At 33.1% G+C, this 22,496-nt stretch overlaps 2 protein-coding genes across 2 annotated transcripts; one reads left to right on the forward strand and one right to left on the reverse strand.

Moving 5' to 3' along the window:
• The first annotated feature begins 367 nt into the window (after window positions 1–367).
• LOC129746610 (uncharacterized) lies at window positions 368–15,377 on the forward strand. Its single transcript, XM_055740353.1, has 3 exons — window positions 368–771; window positions 14,549–14,672; window positions 15,030–15,377. The coding sequence occupies exons 1-3, from the start codon at window positions 457–459 to the stop codon at window positions 15,308–15,310; spliced, it is 720 nt and encodes a 239-aa protein (XP_055596328.1). The 5' UTR covers window positions 368–456; the 3' UTR covers window positions 15,311–15,377.
• On the reverse strand, window positions 15,371–22,151 carry LOC129746611 (multiple coagulation factor deficiency protein 2 homolog). The gene is made up of 3 exons (XM_055740354.1): window positions 21,851–22,151; window positions 21,552–21,790; window positions 15,371–15,575 (listed from the first exon to the last, which is right to left on the reverse strand). The coding sequence occupies exons 1-3, from the start codon at window positions 21,994–21,996 to the stop codon at window positions 15,430–15,432; spliced, it is 531 nt and encodes a 176-aa protein (XP_055596329.1). The 5' UTR covers window positions 21,997–22,151; the 3' UTR covers window positions 15,371–15,429.
• Between the last annotated feature and the right edge of the window lie 345 nt (window positions 22,152–22,496).

The raw sequence follows: 22,496 nt of genomic DNA on the forward strand, positions 1-22,496 counted from the left end.
CCTCAACTATAGATGTATGGTTATGTATGAACGTACGGTTTGGAGGGTCGTCATTTGTAGGATTAAACCAAAAATGAGTCAATTTGAGGAAAAAACGTTTGCTGTAAAACAATGGAAAAGAAGCGCACACACAGCGGGGGAGGCTCAGTTACTTACTCTCCTTCTGTCGCGCCGATCGACAAACAAAAAAAATCCAACAACATTAAGAGGGATGGTTTTGTTTTTGAAATCACTTTTTATGCATCCACTTCTTGTTTTGCTAAGCCAGGTAGAAACACATTCCGGCTTCGAAAAGGGACATAAGTCGAAAAAAGATATTTATATTAGTTCGAGCCTTGCTCTAGGGCTCAGTTCTGTGTAACAATTCAGAGGATCAGGTGTAAAAGTTCTCCGGTGCGTGGTTTTGAGTTTAAGGACGGAGGTTGTCATTCAGGACAAGACAATCGGTACCGAAACATGAAGCTCTCTAGAATTTCTCAGTTTGCGATCGGTGCATTGGTGTTGGCGTTTATAATTCATGAAATCGATGGTAATGTGCACGATTTCGACGGGAATGATCTGAATCCGGGCTACAACGGATATGCGAGTCAACGTCAACAGCAACAGCAGCAACATCAGCAGCAGCAATCACAATCACAACCATCACAAGGATCGACCACCGGAGGTCGAGGCTTTGTCGACACGGCCAAAGATCTGATCGGAAGCCCGGCTGGTCAGTTGGCAATGTCGTTCGCCAAGGAAATGATCAGTCGATCTGCCGGAAACAGTCAGGTGGGTGGGCATGTGTTTGAGTGAGAGAGAGACTCGTGAAAAGAGATACCAGAAGAAAAAAGGACAATTCACGGACCATAACAGCAGGGTCCAAAGACCTGAGTGTTCTGACTTTTCTGGACCAACAGTGCTTGAGTACTGAGGGGACTTTGTTCAACGGAGTATCAGGTATCAGAAAAAGGGTTAGGCTTAAAAGCGGCACGTTATCCAAACAAACGGGAAAATTTTGCCTACAAGATTACCCTTGCACGAGCGTGAGAATCAGCTTTTTCAATGTTTTGATTGCTACGTCACAAACTTTCATGAGCGTCTCGACGTTGAAGTCGCCATTCAGCGACGACATGAAGCGTTTCATGTTATTTAAAAAATCACAATCAAAGCACCCTTTTATTTACGCTTTTTCTTCCTGAAGCCTAGTACGGCGACGCTATGAGTTCTAAATAATAAACAACTTTATTTGCGTCCCAAATATCCCAAATGCTATGGTTACATTTGGACGCCTAATACTTGACTCCGTTCATAAACAACTGTATGGATACAACTAAAGCCAAAATTCTTCGAAATAACAAGTTACCTCATCCGCCATATTGGTTGGCAGATTTCCAGAATGATGACGTAGGTTTTATGAAAAATAGCGAGCATTGTATTGAATTCAACAGTTTTTCCATAAAAAATATTTTTGATGCCAGTAATTTGTACGCCACTGTTCTCAAATGCATAAATTCGACTTCCCAGATTTATGAGCTTCTTAAAAAAATACGATTTGGTTTGTGGTTCTGCATAAAATGCGAATTAACCTCGGAAATATCTAAATTTTGGTGGAAATTGTAATTACTGAGATACTATTTCTAAGCATATTGCAAGCTAAAAAATGGAAAATATTGCAAGACGACTAATCTAATAGTCTTAATAAATCATTTAACACGCAAACTTCGAGTTCATTAACAGTAAAATATTTAATTGATAAATTATCTATTCTCGTAACTATTTTCTTATTTGAGTTTTGGAATTATTCCAAGCTCTTTATTCAATATATTTCATACTGAAATCAATTGTTTCAACACTAACTTTAGTTCTTTAACACTAATTACTGAACTTTTCTATGGAAATGACGAAAAACGTAGATTTATTTTTTTTCCTATAGAATGTATGAAGAATCTCATAACAACTACGTCATCATGCCCGGCACGGGGGTAAGTTCACGCATGATTACGGTACCCTATAATTCAAATACTCTGCCCTATAAGAGCAAGTTCACTGGTGTTGGAAAAAAAGTGGTAGAAATTTTGACATTTTTTAAATTTTACCATGCAAAAATGTTTTCAAGATCGTGGGGGCGTTGTATTTTTTTACAACACTGTTTCTATTTCAGCCGTATGTGATAGAAATATTTCTATTTTTGCATCACAGCATGCGAAAATACAACACGTGTTGTAAAAAAACTAGAAGGCCACAGAACTTGAAAATGTTTTTGCATGGCAAAATTTTCAAAATGTGCCGTAAGTGTCAAAATTTCTACCACTTTTTCCCAACACCAGTGAACTTGCTCTAATCCAAAGTTCTTCGAAATAACAGGTTACCTCATCCGCCATATTGGTTGGCAGATTTCCAGAATGATGACGTAGTTGTTATGAAAAATGACGAGCATTGTATTGAATTCTACAGTTTTTTCCATAAAAAATATTTTTTAAGACAGTAATTTGTACGCCACTGTCCTCAAATGCATAAATTCGACTTCCCAGATTTATGAGCTTCTTAAAACAATACGATTTGGTTTGTGGTTCTGCATAAAATGCGAATTAACCTTGGAAATATCTAAATTTTGGTAGAAATTATAAATTATTGGAAACTATTTCCAAGCATATTATAAGCTTAAAAATGGAAAACATTGCAAGAAAACACATCTAATAGTCCTAATAAATCATTTAACACGCAAATTTCGAGTTTATTAGCAGTAAAAAAATTAATTGATAAATCATCTTTTCTCGTAACTATTTTCTTATTCGAGTTTTGGAATAATTCCAAGCTATTTATCTAATATATTTTCATACTTTTTTTTTTTTTTTATTATAGTCGTTTTACCATCTTTATGGCATTCGCGACTTTATCAACGTTGCAGTTGGCGGATTGTTATTGAAAAAACTATCCGGTACAACTGTGTTCGATGTTTACTCTTGGGCTCGAACTCGCGGACATCGGCTCAGGAGACAACAGACTTGCCAACTGAGCTATATCACAAGCCCTAAATATTTCATACTGAAATCAATTGATTCAACACTAACTTTAGTTCCTTAACACTAATCACTGAACTTTTTAATGCAAATGACGAAAAACGTAGATTTAATTTTTTTTTCCTATGGAATGTATGAAGAATCTCATAACAACTACGTCATCATGCCCGGCGTGAGGGTACGTTCACGCATGATAACGGTACCCCATAATTCAAATACTCTGGCTCTAATCAAAATACTCTGCTTCAGTTAAGGGGGGGGGGGGGGGGTAGGGTCTAACACTTAAAAAAAATCGATTTTTTTATTTTTTTATTTTCTTATTGTAAAACATTTCAAGAATGTTGAGTCAAATTTTCAAGTCGATTTAAGCAAAACTGTAGAAGTTATAGGCCTTTATCTCTTCCTATCTAATACTGCAAGATGGCAAGAGCAGAAATTACAAACGCGTTTTTCTCGAAAGCACATTTTTAAAGTCCGTGGACATCGTCATTTGAAAACTACTTATCCGATTCTTTTCAAATTTGGATCATACTTTCTACATATAAAACACCAGACCCCAACGTTTTTCTTTTTTGATTTTTTTACTTTGGGGAGATTTTACAGGTGAAAAATGGCGGATTTTTAAGTGAAAAATCGTAGTTTTTACTTCAAACAGCCACAAAAATTTCATAAAAATATTTTTAAGTTAAATAAAAACGTTGGGGTCCAGAAAAACATCTATTAAAAATATTTTGCTCTGATTTTTTGACTTCAGATGATTCTGTGCTGAGATACAGTGTCCACCGCAAATCCTGTTTTCTAAAAAGCATCCTCGAAAGTGCTCCGTCATCGGCTCATTTTGAAATATTTTTCTACGAAAAAATTACTAAATGTTCTTTTAACAATGCTTTGTATAATGCAAAAAATTTGAATACATTTGTTTGAACGATAGCTCTAGAAAAAAATCGTGAAAATGGAGTTTTTTTTATACCCGTTAGACCCTACCCCCCCCTTAAGAGTATTTAAATTATAGGGTACTGTAATCATGCGCGAACGTACCCCCGTGTCGGGCATGATGACGTAGTTGTTATGAGATTCTTCATACATTCCATAGGAAAAAAAATCTACGTTTTCGTCATTTGCATAGAAAAGTTCAGTAATAAGTGTTAAAGAACTAAAGTTAGTGTTGAAACAATTGATTTTAGTATGAAATATATTGAATAAAGGGCTTGGAATCATTCCAAAACTAACAAAACTTAACATGTACTCAATTAACTAAAATAATTTTAGGTATTCAATCACAATTCAAAATCAACAATTTGAATGTGAAAAGCTACATCACAGATAAGATTTTTTAATTTGAAAACCTCTTTGGAGATTTACTTAAAGATTAATTATTCAGATAAAATGCATTGTTTTTATTAGTAATTCCGTACCAATAATTGATTTGAAATTCAGTGGGATTAATTTTATAAGCAACGCAATTTAAGAAAATTTACTCTTGAATTAATTGAGACTAACTAACTATTACTTTGAAAATTTGAAAAAAATTTCACCCCTCAATTTAGGCAGCATTGTCATCTAAGCTTTTCATAAATATCAGCGCACAGTGGTGCAGAACGCATATCTAGCTGTACTTAATTAATAGAGCCCAGGAAAGAAGAGATAGGCATTTAGTGTCTTGGGCTACATTGTTTAATTCTACAAGGAGTACCTTTTGGTATAATTTTTTTTTCCCGAGGGGTCCACCGATAGTGAAATAAAAATACTAACTATTTTGTTATTCAAATTAGGGCTTTGATGTCTTCGACAAAGTTGTTTATATTGTCAAATTACATAAATATGTAGAGTATGTCAAGGTTCTATTACATCATCCTCAGAAGTTACAGTGAAAGTAAAAAAAAACTACCTTGAAAAAAACAATGGTTCAGTTATCGAAACTAAGTTGAAACGAGCCAAGATCTTCAATTTCTTCATACTGTTTAATGGTTTAAGAAGTTTCTGCAGTTCTGTAGAAAGTATTTAGTGTATTTTTAAAGTTATTTTCAAAGGTTCGTTCATCAAAAAGTGTAAATAATCGCAAAACCCGCTTTTGTATGACTATTTTTGATGATAAATGAAACCATTTCCATCTGAAATTAGCATGGAAACCGGTGGAACTAGCAGAATTTTGAATAGTTGAAAATACCCTTTTTGTATAAAAATTACTTATTTTGTTCGATGCTAAAAAAGTTCAAAACATTTAATTTATGGATTAAATGTTGCAATATTTTTCACATTTCGAATCATAAAATATAATTTTGATACAATTATTTAAAACATTTTTTTTTGATTAAAACGATTTCATACGTTCGAATTTCACTCATTTTTTTTCTGTTCATCCACCGAGTGGGATCGATTGCGATAGTGTGTAGTTTGAATTACACTTTCATCGTTTTCTACGTAAATCAGTGCGTAGTTTATCGTCAGTGTGTTGTCTAGTTAAGATTAAGGAGAGTGTTCGAAAAAAAAAATAACACTTTCTTTTGTTATTAAATTTTGAATACATGAAAGAAATTCATTCAATTTTCTGTGAAACTGCCTCATGATGTCATATTACATGTGCAAAATTTTGTCAAATGAAGAGGTTTTGGTGGTTTCGGGATAGTCCTTGTGAGGGACACCAAAATATCTGGAAATCTACTAAATATTCGAATATAGTAAATAGTAAATCGTTCAACGGTGAGCTGATATTGGTGTGAAAGTGAAGATGGTTGATTTCATGGAGGTTTAAGCGATTTATTCAAACGCAAACCGATCATTTTGATTGGAGAAGTGGTAAAGAAGGTCAATTTTTCTGTCTGATTCGTCTAGCTGACAAAAAAATAGGCAAGACTAGGTCTCTGAGGTAAAAAAGTTGTCCACCGATAAAATACCCAAAATATGGTGGTCAAATCGTCCGCAAAACAGTTGGAACACTAATAGCGTGAAATTTCGAAAAAATCGAAACAGACTGCATAACAAACTTTAGATCGGGAACCTGACATATCTCCAGCAAGAAATTCACCACCCGTGGCGTTGAGGATAACCCTAAGTCGTCTAAGTATACGGTCATGAGATCGAATCCTGGTAACGGCATACAAAGTACACTTTCTGTAGATTGGTGGTGTTAGCATTGTTAGGATTCTCTTGGAGGAAACATCAAGTTTCATTGAAATACAATACGTGTTCGATTTTTCAAAAGAAAAATTGGATAACTATCTCGCGTAGATGTCTCAGAAAAAAAAATTGAAATTTTTTATGTCTAGCAGTCTTTTGAAGCTGAAATTGAATTAGCAGCCAAATAAACAAATAAGAATGTCTTGAAATGCGCCGCTATTTTCCATACTTCATAGATCCCACGAAGATGGTATCCTGTTTTGGTTTTTTTCGGTCGAGCCAACAAGCGAAGTGTCGTGATGGAGTGATAAAAATTCAACGATATTTATTTTTGTGGGAGGACTATCTGCTAAACTATACATGACTTCATTCAAATAGAGAATTTTCAGTTGTTCCGACTGTCAAATTTTAGAAAAAAGAAAACACCTTAGTTTGGAAAAAGAGAGGTTCATAGCGACCACTCGATCATAAATGAAAGTGTTGCATTTTTTCGAATATTAAATCTTCGAACATATTTTTTTCATTTATCTTTTTTTAAGAGTTTATTCCAAGATTTGTAGAATTGTAAATTACATCAATTTACTAGATTGAAATACTTAATCCAGCCAGACACTTTTGAACTTTTCTTTTCTCTTGCTTCCTAATTGAAATTTCCCCTTGTTGAAAAGTTTATATATTTAAAAAGGAATGTTTGTCTGTCTGACGGTCTGTTCCCTATAGACTCGAAAAATACTGAACCGATCAATGTGAAATTTGGTGTTAGAGAGTTTCTGGAGTGATGGTTTCTATATTAGTGCATAAAGTATGACACAATCAAATTAAATTTCAACCGATTTTCATCAAATTTTCTACACAAACATATTTTGTCATAGTTAAATGATTTTAATGTTGGTTGACAGTTTTTCTTATATTTGGATGGAAAATTGTATTAGACAATAACTTTCTTAGAAAAGGAAATTTCTTGAAAATTCATTGTAAAATATGACAGAATTCGAACAATTTTCAACAGGTAGGCCATTGCGCTTAACCTCATTTGGCAGCTCCGTGTATGTACACGACATTCCTACTACAAACAAAATTAGTTATAAAATATTACTGGTTTTCTATGGAATAGAAATCAAAAACGTTAGTTTTGTCTTTATTAGCCGTTTGTTTCTTATGAAAAGTGCTTGAAATCAAAGATTGATTCTCAGAGGTTCAGAATAGGGGTAGGCTTAATAGCGGCACGTTATCCAAACATACGGGAAAATTGTGCTTGAAATCAAAGATTGATTCTCAGAGGTTAGTTTGTATTAAATTTCCTAGTATTGTACAGGGTGACGAAAAAGTCCGGTCACACAGAAAAATCTCAATATTTCAAAGAATAAGAAGAAAATCAGAATCTGACTTTCATAGCTTTATTCAGTAACTCATCAAGATACTTCACAGACGACATCTTGGAATTACACCATCTCTCTCTGATCGAACCAGCTTCAGACGTCTCGGAAAGTCGTCGCAAGCGGCGCGCACGTCCGGTCTCGTATAATCTTTTTCAACCTTGGAGTTCTCACAGACCTTGGTCGTCCAGATCGTGTCTTTTCCTCGGTGCCTCTGGTCTCTAGGACCGATTTATGGTCTGGTACACGAATTTCCGGTTGATTACGAGCGGTTTTAGGTGTTTGAATATGTTGAATATGTGTCAGGGTTTGTACCCTCTCACATATTCAGCGATAACTGCTGCTCTCAACTCTGCCACTCACAACTTAATGTACACAAACTGCACAGTAACGAAACTCTGCCACTGTGGGCAGCAAAGTTAGCCCTTTCATTTGACATATAGATGGCACCAGAGAGATACAACGTATAGGCTACAGGCGACCCCAAAAAAAAAGTGTGACAGGACTTTTTTGTCACCCTGTACATTAATTGTGACCATTAAAAAGAGAATTTCGTCGTCGTCCCCGAATGTGTGATAAAATTAATGAAAAATTCCTGCATTCTTAGCAAAGATTTTATGAAATAAGCAGTGTACATAATATGACGATGACTATTGGTCGTTTTGTGAGATTCATTTGGAAATTTTCACAAAAATCAACAAAATTTCTATTTTCCAGTAGCCAAAAACCCACCAAATAAAACTTTTTACTAAGCCAAACATAGTTGATGTTATTAAAAAGCATAAGCTCATATTTTTTTTCATAATTTTATTGCTATCCGATTCTTTAAAAAACTAAGATTTTTAGATGAATTCCATACATTTGCTTACAAATCTCATAACTATTTTTTGGAATATTTCAAAGTACTATGCCATGCTATATCATTTGACTGGGCAATTTGTTCTAAACTAAGGAGCCTACTAATAAACGCTTTATATGCAACACCCAACCAGGGTTGCCGAAATTACAGAAAAATCTATAATTTCACAGAATTTTGAGCCAATTTTTATCACAGAATCTGTGTCACAGAACATATAATTCTAGGAATATTCACAGATTTCACAGAATTTTAAAATTTTAGACGAATTTTTTTAAATTAAATTTTTATGTCAATAGAAATTTTTGGTAATTACCTTAGAATGGGAAAAAAACATGATAAAATTGGTGATGTTATTTGATTTTTCTTAAGTAATATGTAAAAAAATGCAATTTGACATGTTTTTCGAATGAAATTAATGGAAAAAGCATCACAGGAAACCGTCACAGAATTTTTGGGTAAAATCACAGAAAATCAGAATTTTTTTTTCTTCAAAACACGGCAACCTTGCACCCAACGAGCATGACAGATGCTCGAAAAATTGCTTTTTTCGATGAGTCAGAGTGAACTGAGCCATACAAATTTCCCACTCTCTAAATAAAAAATATTTTAGATTTTAACTTACCGATGGTGTTCTAAACGATGGTAAGCAACAAAAATAAGGTTCTATTTTCATTTATAGTTAAACATCATACCAATCCATTTGTAGAAATGGAAAACAAAATTCAAAGGACTCAGTTCGATCTGGCTGAACAAAAATTTATACAAATGCTTACGATCCGCAACATGAAGTTTTTGGCCACTAGAGCGTAGTTTATCAATAAAATAAACAGTTATCAGTTCTTAAAGAGCCGAAGAGCACTTTTGAATCAGAAAACTGAACAAACTGCTGACTATTCCGTAAAAAAAACTTATTTTCTTAAGCAAAACGTGCTTTTTATTTTTTTCCTTCAAGGTGGTTCTCAATTCACTTTGGCGTATCGCATTTTTGCCAAATCCACTGTCTGCAAGATTGATTTTTTTTCAATAAAATCTTGAAAAATTGGAAAAATGTCCTGATTTTCGTAGAGTAGGCATCAGCTGCAATAGATAACTCAGTTTTTTTCAATTTGGCGTTCAGTTCGGTCTGGTCGAATCCCGACCATTTCATAACCCTCCCTCCTACCAAGGTTGCCGAAATAATTCTGGGTTTTGACGAAAAAAATTCAGACATTTTGTGATTTTACTCAAAAATTCTATGATTGATTTCTTTGATGCTTCTTCCATTAATTTCATTCAAAAGTCATGTCAAATTGCGTCTTTTTACTTTTTACCAATTTTATCATAATGTTCTAATTCAAAGATAATTAGCCAAAACTTATATTGACATAAAAAATTTAATTTTAGAAAAAACGTCCTAAATTTTAAAATTCCGTGAAATCTGTGAATATTTCCGAAATTCTGTGTTGTATGACACAGATTTTGTGATGATAATTGGCTCAAAAACCTGAGGAATGATAGATTTTTTTTGTGATTTCAGCAACCTTTGCCTTTTTTCAAGTAAAAAGGTTTTTTTCAGAATGAATATTTAGAATAAAATATGTGTTGATTTGTTAAAACACCCAGTTTTTTCTGAGTGTACATTTCAGCATAGTTCAAGAACTCATGAAGCTTTAAAAACAGAATAAAATTTTCAGATATTAAAAAACAAGTTCAGATATCAAGTTTTCGTAAATAAAATGAAATCATGTTTGTATTGCAATTCCCATCTCCAGCTGCAGCTCTCAATTTAAAGTGGTAGCTTCTGATTTTTTTTGGAATTTTGATTTAAAACGATATCTAGAGAAATAAAACTAAATTTAAATATTTTTTGAAATTTCATTTATGTTTGAAAGCTGTAGCACAGCACAGCGGGTCAGCTAGTATGCTATAAAAATTCGAAAGCGTTATCAATTTATTTAAATCTTTTAACCCTCGAGGAATCCTCTCAAATTTCTTTTTCATTGTGTTATAACCTGTGTTCGAACACTTCTCATTTTTGATTTAAATGCTTTTCCAAAACTTCCCTTTTTGAAGAGATGCTTTGTTAAATAGATTTGAGCAATTGATGTTAAAAAAAACAGTACCTTGACTCGGTAATACTAAAGGTTTGAGCCGTTTCAAATAAACGAGTTTAAAAAAAAAAATTAAAGTATAAATCACTTATGCCAATATAGTTATTTACACTAAATCTTGATGTTCGATCTTTGCTTTAAATATTTAAATCTAATTATGAAAAAATAATTGAAATTAATCCAAAAAAATGTTGTATAACATGTTGATTTAAAATTTGATTTAAAAATCCTTGACTGTACGTTTCTTATATAGATTACTTTTCATAAAAATAATACTTGCTTATTCTTCTATTTATAATAAATGTAAATTCTAAACTGTAGATGCAACATGTGTATACCACAAGAACTTATTAAATTGTGATTTCAATATTATTTAATAAAGTTATCATTAAATGATAAGAAAATTATGATGACATAGTTTCTCTTATCGAAAGATAGTTTTTTAAAGCTTTTGATTCTCATAGAAAATTAAAAAAAAATCGAACAATAGTTGTTCCAATTTTAACATTTTTTGATGCCGTAAAAAAACATCGCCCAGTATGACGGATTGGCATAATGATATCACCTACAACACTGTTGATGTAAAAATATTTTTCAGACAATCATCAATTATTTTTTAATTTAAAATTTTATAATTCAGTTACCAGTCTGGGCTAGAGTGCATCAAAAAGCAAATCAAGGATTCACCTTTTAAATCTCGTGTCCATATGCTAGAATATTGTTGTTTTGCATCACGCGTTAGTTAGTTTCATAATTTCATCCATCCAAACATTTATTTTTATGATTTCAGATAGTAGATTTTTTTGTATTATTTTTTACTCCTAAATGTATGCAGCACCCTTATGCTTTTGCTATAAAAACAGAAAACACAGAAAAAAATGTAAAATTTGTTCGAACAAAACAAAAAATTACTGCAATTAGTGCTTTATGCGCTATGACATCTCAAATAGCTTAGCTTAGCTTAGCTTAGCTTATTTGACTACTCACATCCACCTGAATCATTGAACCCGAAATGTTCTGTTATTATTTATTTTTTCTAAATTGATCTTCATAGAAATGGTTTTTCTTCATTAAATTGTTCATTAGTGTTATGATTGTTCATCTCTTATTGTTTTAAAATAAATGCATTTCGAAAACCATGATTGCAGGCGTGGCTCAGTAGAACGAATTCCACATCGCCAATGGTTGCTACTCCGTGATTGACCGAGGCCACCAATTTTGTTCAAAGGTCAAATGAATGGTGTCAGGGACTGACAGCACATTCACAATGCCCAAAACTGATGCTCTCTCTTTGATCATCAATAACGGCGCCGGCCACGTCCTAGTAGTCAATAGATAGTTTTGAAAAAAGAGAAAGGGATAAAAGAAATAATTCGTGCTTTAGGACCGAGGTCACCTCTGCATCCTAGCAAATAATTTTTTGGGAGTGTGGGTTGAAGGATATGATCAGGAAACACTTTTGACCAGTGTGATCTAGTAAACCAAGTAAATCTGCTAAAACTGAACCCTTCATTTATTGCCTAATTGTTTGTATTTTCAACATTGTTTTACATGGGTGTTTTGTTAATCAATATATTTAAAACAAATATTTATTTTTCTAGAATGTCCTAAAAATATTTCGTTTATCTCATCAAACAAAAGGGCCATTGTAATAGAAATGTCTAATCGTTAATTCTATAAAAGCCTTAATTTTTTCGATTACCGTTCAACGCATTATTTGACTTTTTTTCTTGATTGAAGGTGAGCTAACTAGTTAATGTTTCGAAAATTAATTAATTTGTAGGCACAGCTACTTATCACTCTCGACATACCATGGAGATCTTTTCATTATCAGTTGATTTGGCTCTGAAGACCATCATTGCGACTTGTTTGAATCACTTCCGTCAGATTTTTAAAATCATATCCATATCCATCATCATATCATATCCAAATTGAAATCATGATATCTAAATTGCACTTAAAAAATGAACATCCCTACAAATACACTTTTTTCTGCATTTCAATAATCAACTCATTTAACAAAATCATCAATACCTTAGCTCGTTCAGTTTAAAGAGGAATGAGTAGATTACTTTTGTTTTTAACCTTTTTTTTTTGTTTTTTTTGTTAGCAAATGTATGGAGAATATTTTAAAAATGGTAAAATTTAGTTGAGTGCTTTCATGTTTTCAATGAAATCTGGGAAATCAACCGTATTGAAGTTAACATGTTCTTGACCGTGGGAATCCAACTTGCCTTTAAATGTGAAGACTATTGATTCCAAATATTTTAATGTGATTGTTTTTCGATTTGTAGGCTTAATCAGCCCTGAAAACTCAGTTTTGTGTGTTGAACGAAAAACTTAGTTTATAAAGTATCGACAAAATTTCAACGATAATATTCTAACTAAATAAAACAATAATTTTTCATTTTTGTTGTTAAACATTGATTTTTGTCAAAGTTTTTATGTCCATCTTATGCGAGTAGCAAATTACTTAAAAAAATAAAAATTTCAAAAATGGTTGTTCAGTTTGTAGTCTTATCCTAAAAAAAATAATAACCCTACTATCAACTATGATCTACTCAAAACAGAAACTGGAAATAACGATAATAATATGCTAGAATGAATTCGCTTAGCTGGATCTCATTGGTAATTTTCATAAAGAGGCAAAGTAAGAGAAATAATTTGGATAAAAAAAACAACACATTTGTGAGAATGTTCCTATCTGTTTTACGAATATACCTTTAACAGACAACAGAAAATGTACATCACCATAAAAATCTCGCAAAATGGATCCACCTGTAGCCCAAACACATTGAAAGAAAAAAAAACGCTTGACCAAAATTGTTGATCCTAATCAGTCAAAAGCCTTGTGCCCATGCACCCCTGCTAAGGCTCGCCAGCATTCAAGTCATAAAAATAAATAAAAACAGATACTTAGCTTTGATTTGTCGTTGAACCATTCGGTAAGAACAGCCCTCTAAAGGAAATATGTACTCCATTCCCAATATTCAGCTATTTTTCTTCATCCGGCTGAAAGTATTGATCCGTTGTTTTGTTTGCCTCTTCGTTTTTGATCAATTCGTTTTTTCAGATGATTTCAAGTTTAATGTCTCCGCGTCATATTTTAAACATTTTGCCTGTTTCTGTGGATCCCGGTCCATCATAAAGCAACACCGAAGTTTTAACGACTTTATAATTTTTCAAATTAATATTTTCACCATTTTGACTTGCGAAAAAAACGCTTCCTTTCTACTTTACCAAAGCCTGCTACTCATTTATGCGCTAAGACATCTCAAATATATCAAAAACTATAAATTTTCAAACGTTTTCATTTGATTTTTCATTCATAACTAAGTTGGTTGCAAACTTACTTAGAGCAAGGTCACTGGTGTTGGGAAAAAGTGGTTGAAATTTGGATACTTACAGCACATTTTGAAAATTTGGCCATGTTAAAACATTTTCAAGATCTGTGGCCTTCAAGTTTATTTACAACACGTGTTGTATATTAGCATGCTGTGATGCAAAAATAGCAATATTTCTATCACATACGGCTGGAATAGAAACAGTGTTGTAAAAAAATACAACACTCCGAGATCTTGAAAATAATTTTTGCATGGTAAAATTTCCAAAACGTCAAAATTTCTATCACTTTTTTCCAACACTAGTGAACTTGCTCTTAGGATGAAAAAAGGCATGTTTTTATAAATTCAAAAATAACCGGTGAAACCAATAATTTTTCTGACTACGTCAGTTTGATTTCCTATCAACCCTCAAACTTTTGATATACAAGCGGTATGATTATCTGTGGGCATTAACAAAGTTTGTAGCTCCAATGCTGTTCGCAAAATATCCACTTTGGGGAAATTTTACCTGTAGATTGATTGTTGACGATCACCTGGCCGCAAATGTTGACAGATTTTGTTGATTTGAGATTTATTGTGTGGGTAATTTATTCTTGTTTCTCAATATTCTGAGATGTTCTATCAGATTATCAGAACTCTGTTCCGAATGGAAAAAGTAATTCAATCTCGGAATGTGTAAAACAGCATAAATAAAGTTCTTTGAGTAATTTCAAGCTGCTTGAAGTTTTTAAAATACATTATTTCGAATATCTTCCGCTAGGTCCTCAGTTTGAATCTTACAAACTTGCTGATCCTGTTCCTGCTGAAGGCTCTGATTTTTGCTGCTGGCCTCATCGGTGCTGGTAGCTGGGGTGGATATGCACGAGGCAGATCCATCGACGATGGTAAGTTTTGCAGATAATTTTGTATCATCATTTAGTTTGTTGGACTGATGCACAGACAAAAATATAGCTCAATAATCCATCATCAGCTAAGTAAATGACGATTCATGGTGGTGTGGTTTAGATTTTGCAAAAACATAACAATGACACACAATTTTCTGTCACCCTTGGCTGCCATGTGTAAAATTCACAATAACCAGGAAAATTAAGTGGGTAAATTGGGTGACACGAACGGCAAACAAAGACAAATGACGCAACTTCAACTAGTAACTGGCACGAGAACTGAACATGGCGTAATGACACAAATTACGACTCACAATAGAAATTGCTCCTCAAATAACTACCATTACATTGTTGCAGGTTCACTATTCTATCCGGGTGAAACGTCGCTGATGGTGGGCTATCTGGCCGCGGAAGGTTCCGGCCAAGAAGGTTGCCTGCTGCAGTCGGCCTGCCGATCACCGCACACGGCCAACGAGTACTCGCGGGCTGCCCAGGCTCTCGTCAAAGGGGCGGAAATTTTCGATCCGGAAATACCGAAGAATGTCAAGTACAACCGCATGCTGGCCCAGCTGGAACGATCGATCTCCGAGGGCCTACAGGGGGCGCCCTGCGAAATGATATATCCGTGTCATCTTTAGAGAAAGAACTGTATCGAATTTGTACAGATTTTGTGAGAATGGGAATACACTTTGACATAAATATGAAGCAGAAGGATGCTTTATTTGTGTTTGTCTTGTTTTAATTTACATTCTATCTACTAAGAGGGGTCTGGGGAAGATGTGGTTATGGCAGGATCTCCCTTTTTGTTCCAATTTTCAGTGCTGATGGCCTTCATGTACTCGGGATAGGTGAGTAGTCCATTCTGATCCAGGTCCGCAAAGGCGATGAAATCATCGATGACATCTGAAAACACATGGATTTTATAAAATTCACTTATTTGAAAAAAGGCAGTTGAAAAATTATCATGTTCTCTACGATCTCTTTAGTATTCAATTTTAATTCTTAGGACAATCCCACTTTTTAAACTCAGAGTTAGCTCTTTTGATGTAATTTTTTTTAAACATTTAAATCTCGGTTTTTTAACTAACCATCTTATCATGTCTAAATATCGTGTCATGTAATAACTTTTGTTCATTTCAGCAGCAATATCAACTTTTTCAATGCTACAAGTTGATGAACTTGCGAAAAAATGATTTTTTTTTATCTGAGTTAGGATTCATAATTCTTAATTTTCATTCTGAATTTAAATTCCGGCTGTAATATTTTTATTCTACTTCAAAAAGGATGAAATTTTTGTTACGATTAAAATAGTTTAATTATTTTCATCGGATTCAATTGTGATTGATATTTACTCTTTGAAATTATAAAAAGAATTTTATATTTTATTTAATTAAATAGTTTGCATCTGCATTTAGCATCCCAATTTAATCGGATAAAATCTTGTTTTAAAATCGCTGAATCTGAATTAACCCTCTACTACAAGAACTATGGATCCGGTGAGAAAAAAAAATTGTTCATGAGAATAACTTTATTAACATCAAATTAAACAATTAATACAAAAAAAACATTTTTCTTTCAATAGTTTTAATTATTTAAACAGCATAGGTACGTAATGAAATAATGTTTTTTTTTTCGATGTTTTAAAAATTGCTTATTGAATTTTTGATGCCTTAAAATTGTTTAGAACTTTCAACAGTAGGGGTGAATGAGGATACTTGATCCCTGTGGATACTTGACTCCTTCGCTATATCACGGAACCGGAATGTCTTACAAAGATCAAATGTTCTAGTAATATGTGCCTAATAGAACAAAACAACAATCCTGTAAGGTATCTAAAAAATGTTTAAAATTTTCATTATTTGACTTATTGAACTTTGTTTGAAAAATTTTACTTCAAAAGGTTTACCATATGAAAAAATTAGATTTAAAACATTTCTTCCAATATGTCTATCGTTAGAGTATAAAATGAACTTTTTTTAGAAATTTTTTTCCTAAAATTGTGTTATGAGTGATCCATAGAATTCAAAAAGATAGATTTTTCTTCTGACTATATCGTGATCATTGCTTAGAACGAAATAACTAATATTTGTACAATAACTAATATTTATCCAGTTTTTACTACAAAACGGACTCAAAAAAATTATCAATGAGAAAATGTCGCCTTAAAGTATGCAATCACTTTTAGAGTAGAAGACAAACTTTCAGAATGCTCTTTGTCTGATACTTACTAACTGTGAAACGAGAACTAATATGGCCAAAATAGTCAACGGAACTTTCATATTTGCTATTAGCTTGAATAAAAGATTAAGTCTCCTTTTACTTAAAAAGTATCAATTTTTTTCCGTCTCACGAAAATGCTTCTAGTTCTTCTATGGGGTCATGTCGTTCTAACTTTTGAAACATATAAATTGAAAATACACGCAGTCAGAAAAAGCAAAAGACAGTGAGTTGCTATTTTTGTATTTCTAAAAAAGATACGATGAAAATAAAAAAAATGGGCTCAAGTTTCCCCATTCTCCGCTACTGAATGAGGATAGAAACAGTGAATCAAAACTTTGAGGACATATATGGGCTCGTAGTTACTAGTTGAAATCTATTTGGGATCATTTTAGAATTTCTCAGAGTCTCGTTTCAAAAAGATTTGTCCAAATTTATCCATGAGTTTTTGTAAAACTCTAACGTTTATATGAATAAATCTTCACCCTTTAAAACCATATTTTTGTTTGGTTTAAAATTAACAGGAGTTTAGTTTTAGATTAACTTTCCGGTAGATAGGACATTTTTCACGAAAGTTGCATAAACACATGGGCTAAAAAACTTATGTTTTTCCGGTTGTTGTTTTTACACACTTCAACCATTTTCTAATAAAATGTTAAGGCTAACTCATGAATATATTTTTATGTAATAATCAACAAATTTGTTCCACGATTAACTTAGATGTTTTAACTAAAACTAAAAGTAAGAAATTTACATGTTTGTCGATTTGTTGTTGTTTTTCAAACCCCGCCTTTAGACAGGATTTATGTTTTCGATCTTCTACATTACTTAGAATAACTTTTCTTTATCTAAGAAATCAACCAAGAATGGTTGTAATTCTTAGACCTAACTGATCATCTTTTTTTGGATGAAAAAAACTTGGACCAAGGATTTCTTAGGAAGGAAGTGGTACAAATTTTGACACTTCAAACACATTCTGAAAATTTGACAATGTCAAATTTTTTTCAAGATCTGCTGCCGTCAATTTTTTTTACAACAATATGTCTATTTTCGCATGCTGTGATGCAAAAATAGTTGGATTTATATCAGATACGCCTGAAATAGGAACAGTGTTGTAAAGAAATTTCACTACATCAGATCTTGAAAAATATTTTGCATTGTAAAATTTTCAAAATGCGCAACAAGTGTCAAAATTCCTACTACTTTTTTCCAACACGAGTGAACTTGCTCTTAGCTGTAGCGCTTTACAACTGGTTGTCAAATCGAACAGCTGTCATAAGTATGGATTGTTAGATTTTTAAACATTATACGCAAAAAGTAAGATGAGTTTTTGGTTCATATGAAAGATTAATTTATTGTGTATTCTAAAATCAACGTTAAGACATGCAGCAATATCTCGCTAGGCATCAGCAGTGATGTCAGTTGAATTGGTTTATCAATGTTGATAGAAAATTTATCAGCTTTCATTTTCCGCCGTAAAATGATTTCAAAGATAGTCATCGGTACTCTTTCGTATAAATATTGCTGGCAGCAATTTATGCGGTTGGGGCCTAAGTTACCATAATTTCATAAATTCCCTTCGGGCCTGAGGAAAATCACTCGACGTTCCAGTGAGGGATGTGTTAGCTGTGATGGACTTGGATTACATGTTCAAAATAAACCTTTTCCTTGAAACTATTAATCTTCCTCTGTGATTCTTTTTATTTTCATATTTATTTCCCTATCTATTTCCTGTTTACTTCAAAAAGTGATGATCTAGACCATGGGTGGCCAACATTTTCAACAGGATGGAAACACACACAGTAAACGAAAATTACCGAGTTCGGTAATTTTTTTACCGAAATCCTAACATGTGTAAATCGTTAAAATGTTCGGTAATTTTTTCGGTAAAAAATAAACGAACATCGGTAAATCGATTTTTCATTAACCTATGTTCGTTTAAAATAAAAAAAAATCTGGGTAAAAAGTAAAAAGTGTATTCGAAAAAATGCAACACTTTGTTTTGTTAATAACTTTTGAATGCATGGATTTGGTTCACATTTTCAAAATTTTTTGACGCTCTGTCAAATGGTTTTGGGTGGCACGTGCATCACCTACACTGCACTTTATGAATCATCCCTTTTGCAAATCATGGGTTTTTTGGATGATGTTTTCTTTTTCCTGGACGTTTTCTCATAATAACACATTTCCAAATTCAACTCAAACAGAATATCAACTTTGTATAGAATACACAAAGTACAATTTATGGAAGAAAAGTGGAAAAACAGTAGTTTTCAGAAGTCTTCCCTGTATATATTGTCGTTTATTGTGACAATTTTTTTTATGTACTAGGTAATTACTGTTTTGCAGCTTCCAAGAACTGCTAGCCTAGATATAACTGCAAACTAGGTATCAAATCTCTCATATTTTTCTACTCAATCTTCACCGAGACATTCAGATGAGACTTGTCAACGAAAAATTTCTGGTTGGAGATCTTACAGGTCCCCACTAAAAAAATCGTTTTGCATGCGATTTTTTTTATAAGTATCACTCACTTTTAGCGCACGGTTTGACCCCATATATTGTTAATTAGACCCGTGGTCAACTTTTTCAACTTGGCAACTTGAAAGGTGTCCTGTTTTAAGTCTGTTGGACGAGTCAGACAGAAGAATTGATTGAGGCACATTCCTGGATTTTGGTTAATGAAATTATTCTTTGAGCGCTATTTCACAAAACATTCCGTTACATTCTCAGAAATATTTTGATATATCTGTATATTTTCGTATTGAATATTATTGAAGCAATTTTATAAAATGGTCTGATTGTCTCGATTTAGCCGTTCAAAGCCTCAAATTGAATCTAGTGTCTAGCGCTCACCTAGAATCTCTCAACGCTCGCAAAAAATTGGAAACCATTTCAAAATCCACAATTTAATGCGTAGCACTCGAAAGTATAAATAATATGTTACATATTGTACACAATTAGAAATACCTATACAAGTTTCTAAGACACTTGTTTGAAGTTTATTCATGCTGTTGTAACTAATTTAAGTTACAGTTTTCCAGTTGGTATAAATATACCTACGTGAAAAAGTATGAACGTTTTGAACATAAATTTGAATTTTGCAATTCTGGAATAAGCTTCGCGAGCCACAAAAAGACAACCGCAAGCCACATGCGTCCCGCGGGTCGTGTTTTGGCCACCCATGATCTAGCCCTAAGCAAACAGTAGATAGGCGATAGAAGCGGTGCCGAATTTGGGGATTGTTTTTTACAAGTGCATTTGGGATGCAGCTAAAATTCCACGCAACTTTTGACAGATATATTTTTATGCTGCTTTTGATATACGTTCTATCACAGAGTCTCTGTGGTTCTATATAGCTTGTAGATCATATCATACCCGATGTGAACTGACTTCAGGCGACATTTTATACGAGCCCTTAACTATGCAGTTGGAATTACGATTCGCAACAACATAGTAAACGACTTAAGTTATTATTTGTGATACAATTTCATGTTTGGTGGGTAGTCGCCTCAAAAGAATGCCATTGGTTCGATTCCCATCTCGGTACTGGGTGTTTAATGTTAATCTTATGTTGTCCACGTTTATTCAGTCTGTAAAGCCTAAATCGGCTAAGACAGTGTATCTTTTTAATTCAATATTAAGACCATCGAGCCCTGGGAAACTCAAAAATGACCCCAAATTGACTCAGTATACTAAAACCTACAGTTAGAGAAGTAACTTCTACGAAAGGAGATATCTTCAATTTCAAAGAAATTATACAAGAAAATTAAAATAAAAAAATCAGTTTATGATAGAAAACTTATAATCACAACCTGGAATTCCAAATTTGATTTCAGAATAGGATCTCTGTTCACGTGTTATGTTTCCCTAAGAGTTTTGGTATTAATATTCATGTTTTGAAAAACATTTTTTCGTTCCTCGATGATCTGAATTTTATTTTGAAATGATTGTCTAATTCTATTACTTAATTTTTTTTGTAATGAGATTGACTGGAAAAAAATCTTCATGATAAAAGAAGGCATTTGATTAGATTATTATTTCTCGTTTTTCGAATACCTGTGGATATTTGGTTTCTTGTTTGACAGCTACCCAGAGTTTGTAAAATCTTATTTCAAAATTTTTTTTTTCAATTTAAAACAATAGCATTTTCTAAAACTCATCATATGTAATTTGGTACCAAACCTACGTTATTTAAAATTCGTAAATCAAATTTTGAATTTTGAATATTTTGTGTCCAAGACTAATTTGTTTGAGTGAAACTCGGTTTACTTATTATAAGAATATTAATGAATTCGTTTTCAGAACCGAAAATGTGTTTTTTTATTAAGATAATTATGTCATAGACAAAATTATGTATTTAAGAAACAAATTGATTTGCAACATTGAAAAAATAAATCAATTATTTTTTAATAAGTTAAACATAAGGTTTGACCAAAAATTAAACTACCTCACCATTGAATCAATCATTTGGAACAGAGCTTCAAAATGAAAATATTGAATTCAGTATTCTGTGATCAATATTCCAATATTTAAATCCTTGATCGCATACATGATTCATATTTTCTGATCAGAATTCATAAAAAGGTTGACCAACATTGTTGTCCTCTTACCGGTTTAGTTTCAGTAACAAAAATAACATCTATATCTAGCTAGGCTTACCAATGACCGAATTCTCCGAGCTGTCTTCGCCACCATCATCATCCGAATCGCGACCATCCAGCCTGTGCACGTGGCCATCGTTGTGGTGGGTGGCAGCGTGCAGAATTTCCAACCCATCCAGGTGGTCATTGTTGTCGGAATCGTGCAGCTTGAAAAAATAGAAATTCTTCTCCTCCTCGGACATTTTGGCCAGCTCGTCCTCGCTGATGGACAGTTGCTTCAGATCCTCCTGGATGTGACTGAAAAATGACGTTTAAGGTGTTTTCCTCAAACAGAAAGATTAACAACATCCAACTTACTTATCTTTGACGTGAAAATGTTCGTCCAACTTCCGGCTGTGATTGCCCCGCGGATGATGTGGGCCCTTGGCCGAGGCCAGCGAAAACTTACCACCAATCAGTGCGACGAAAATGTTGATAACTGCTAATGTTAACTGTGGTTTCATGATGCTAGATGCTGTGCGTTAGAAGTTAATCGTTGTCTGAAAGTTTAATAAAATTTTATCGTTTTGGTTTTTCCCGCATTAGCATCTTGTGATGATGTTTTGTGTCGTTCGCTACTAGTTAGCAAATGATTTGTACGTAGATTGTCTACAATCGATTTTCGTCCTGACAGTTTGGCGTAATGGCGCGCATGCGTATGGTGGCTTTCAGGATACTTGACAGCATTTGATATTCACAGCCAATCAGACTCCGAACAAGGATAAATTTCGGCGTTTAAATTACAAACAAACTGTACTTTTCGTCCAAGCTAAGTTAAACAAAATTAAAATATGTAGCCTATTTTAACACAAAATATCATAATCATGAAAATTTCATACTTTACAAGAAAAATTTTTGTCAAAAATGACAAAAATGACAAAAATGACAAAAATGACAAAAATGACAAAAATGACAAAAATGACAAAAATGACAAAAATGACAAAAATGACAAAAATGACAAAAA

This window comes from Uranotaenia lowii, chromosome 2 (genome assembly GCF_029784155.1).
Source record: "Uranotaenia lowii strain MFRU-FL chromosome 2, ASM2978415v1, whole genome shotgun sequence".
In the NCBI taxonomy this organism is placed as follows: domain Eukaryota; kingdom Metazoa; phylum Arthropoda; class Insecta; order Diptera; family Culicidae; genus Uranotaenia; species Uranotaenia lowii.

Bases quoted from the DNA above. Each gene is read 5' to 3' on its own strand.
- LOC129746611 (XM_055740354.1), bottom strand. From the start codon at position 21,996: ATGAAACCACAGTTAACATTAGCAGTTATCAACATTTTCGTCGCACTG. The intron at 21,791-21,850 runs GTAAGTTGGATG...GTCATTTTTCAG, and splicing joins CATTTTCACGTCAAAGATAA to TCACATCCAGGAGGATCTGA. The intron at 15,576-21,551 runs GTAAGCCTAGCT...ATGTGTTTTCAG, and splicing joins CTCGGAGAATTCGGTCATTG to ATGTCATCGATGATTTCATC.
- LOC129746610 (XM_055740353.1), top strand. From the start codon at position 457: ATGAAGCTCTCTAGAATTTCTCAGTTTGCGATCGGTGCATTGGTGTTG. The intron at 772-14,548 runs GTGGGTGGGCAT...ATCTTCCGCTAG, and splicing joins GATCTGCCGGAAACAGTCAG to GTCCTCAGTTTGAATCTTAC. The intron at 14,673-15,029 runs GTAAGTTTTGCA...ACATTGTTGCAG, and splicing joins AGGCAGATCCATCGACGATG to GTTCACTATTCTATCCGGGT.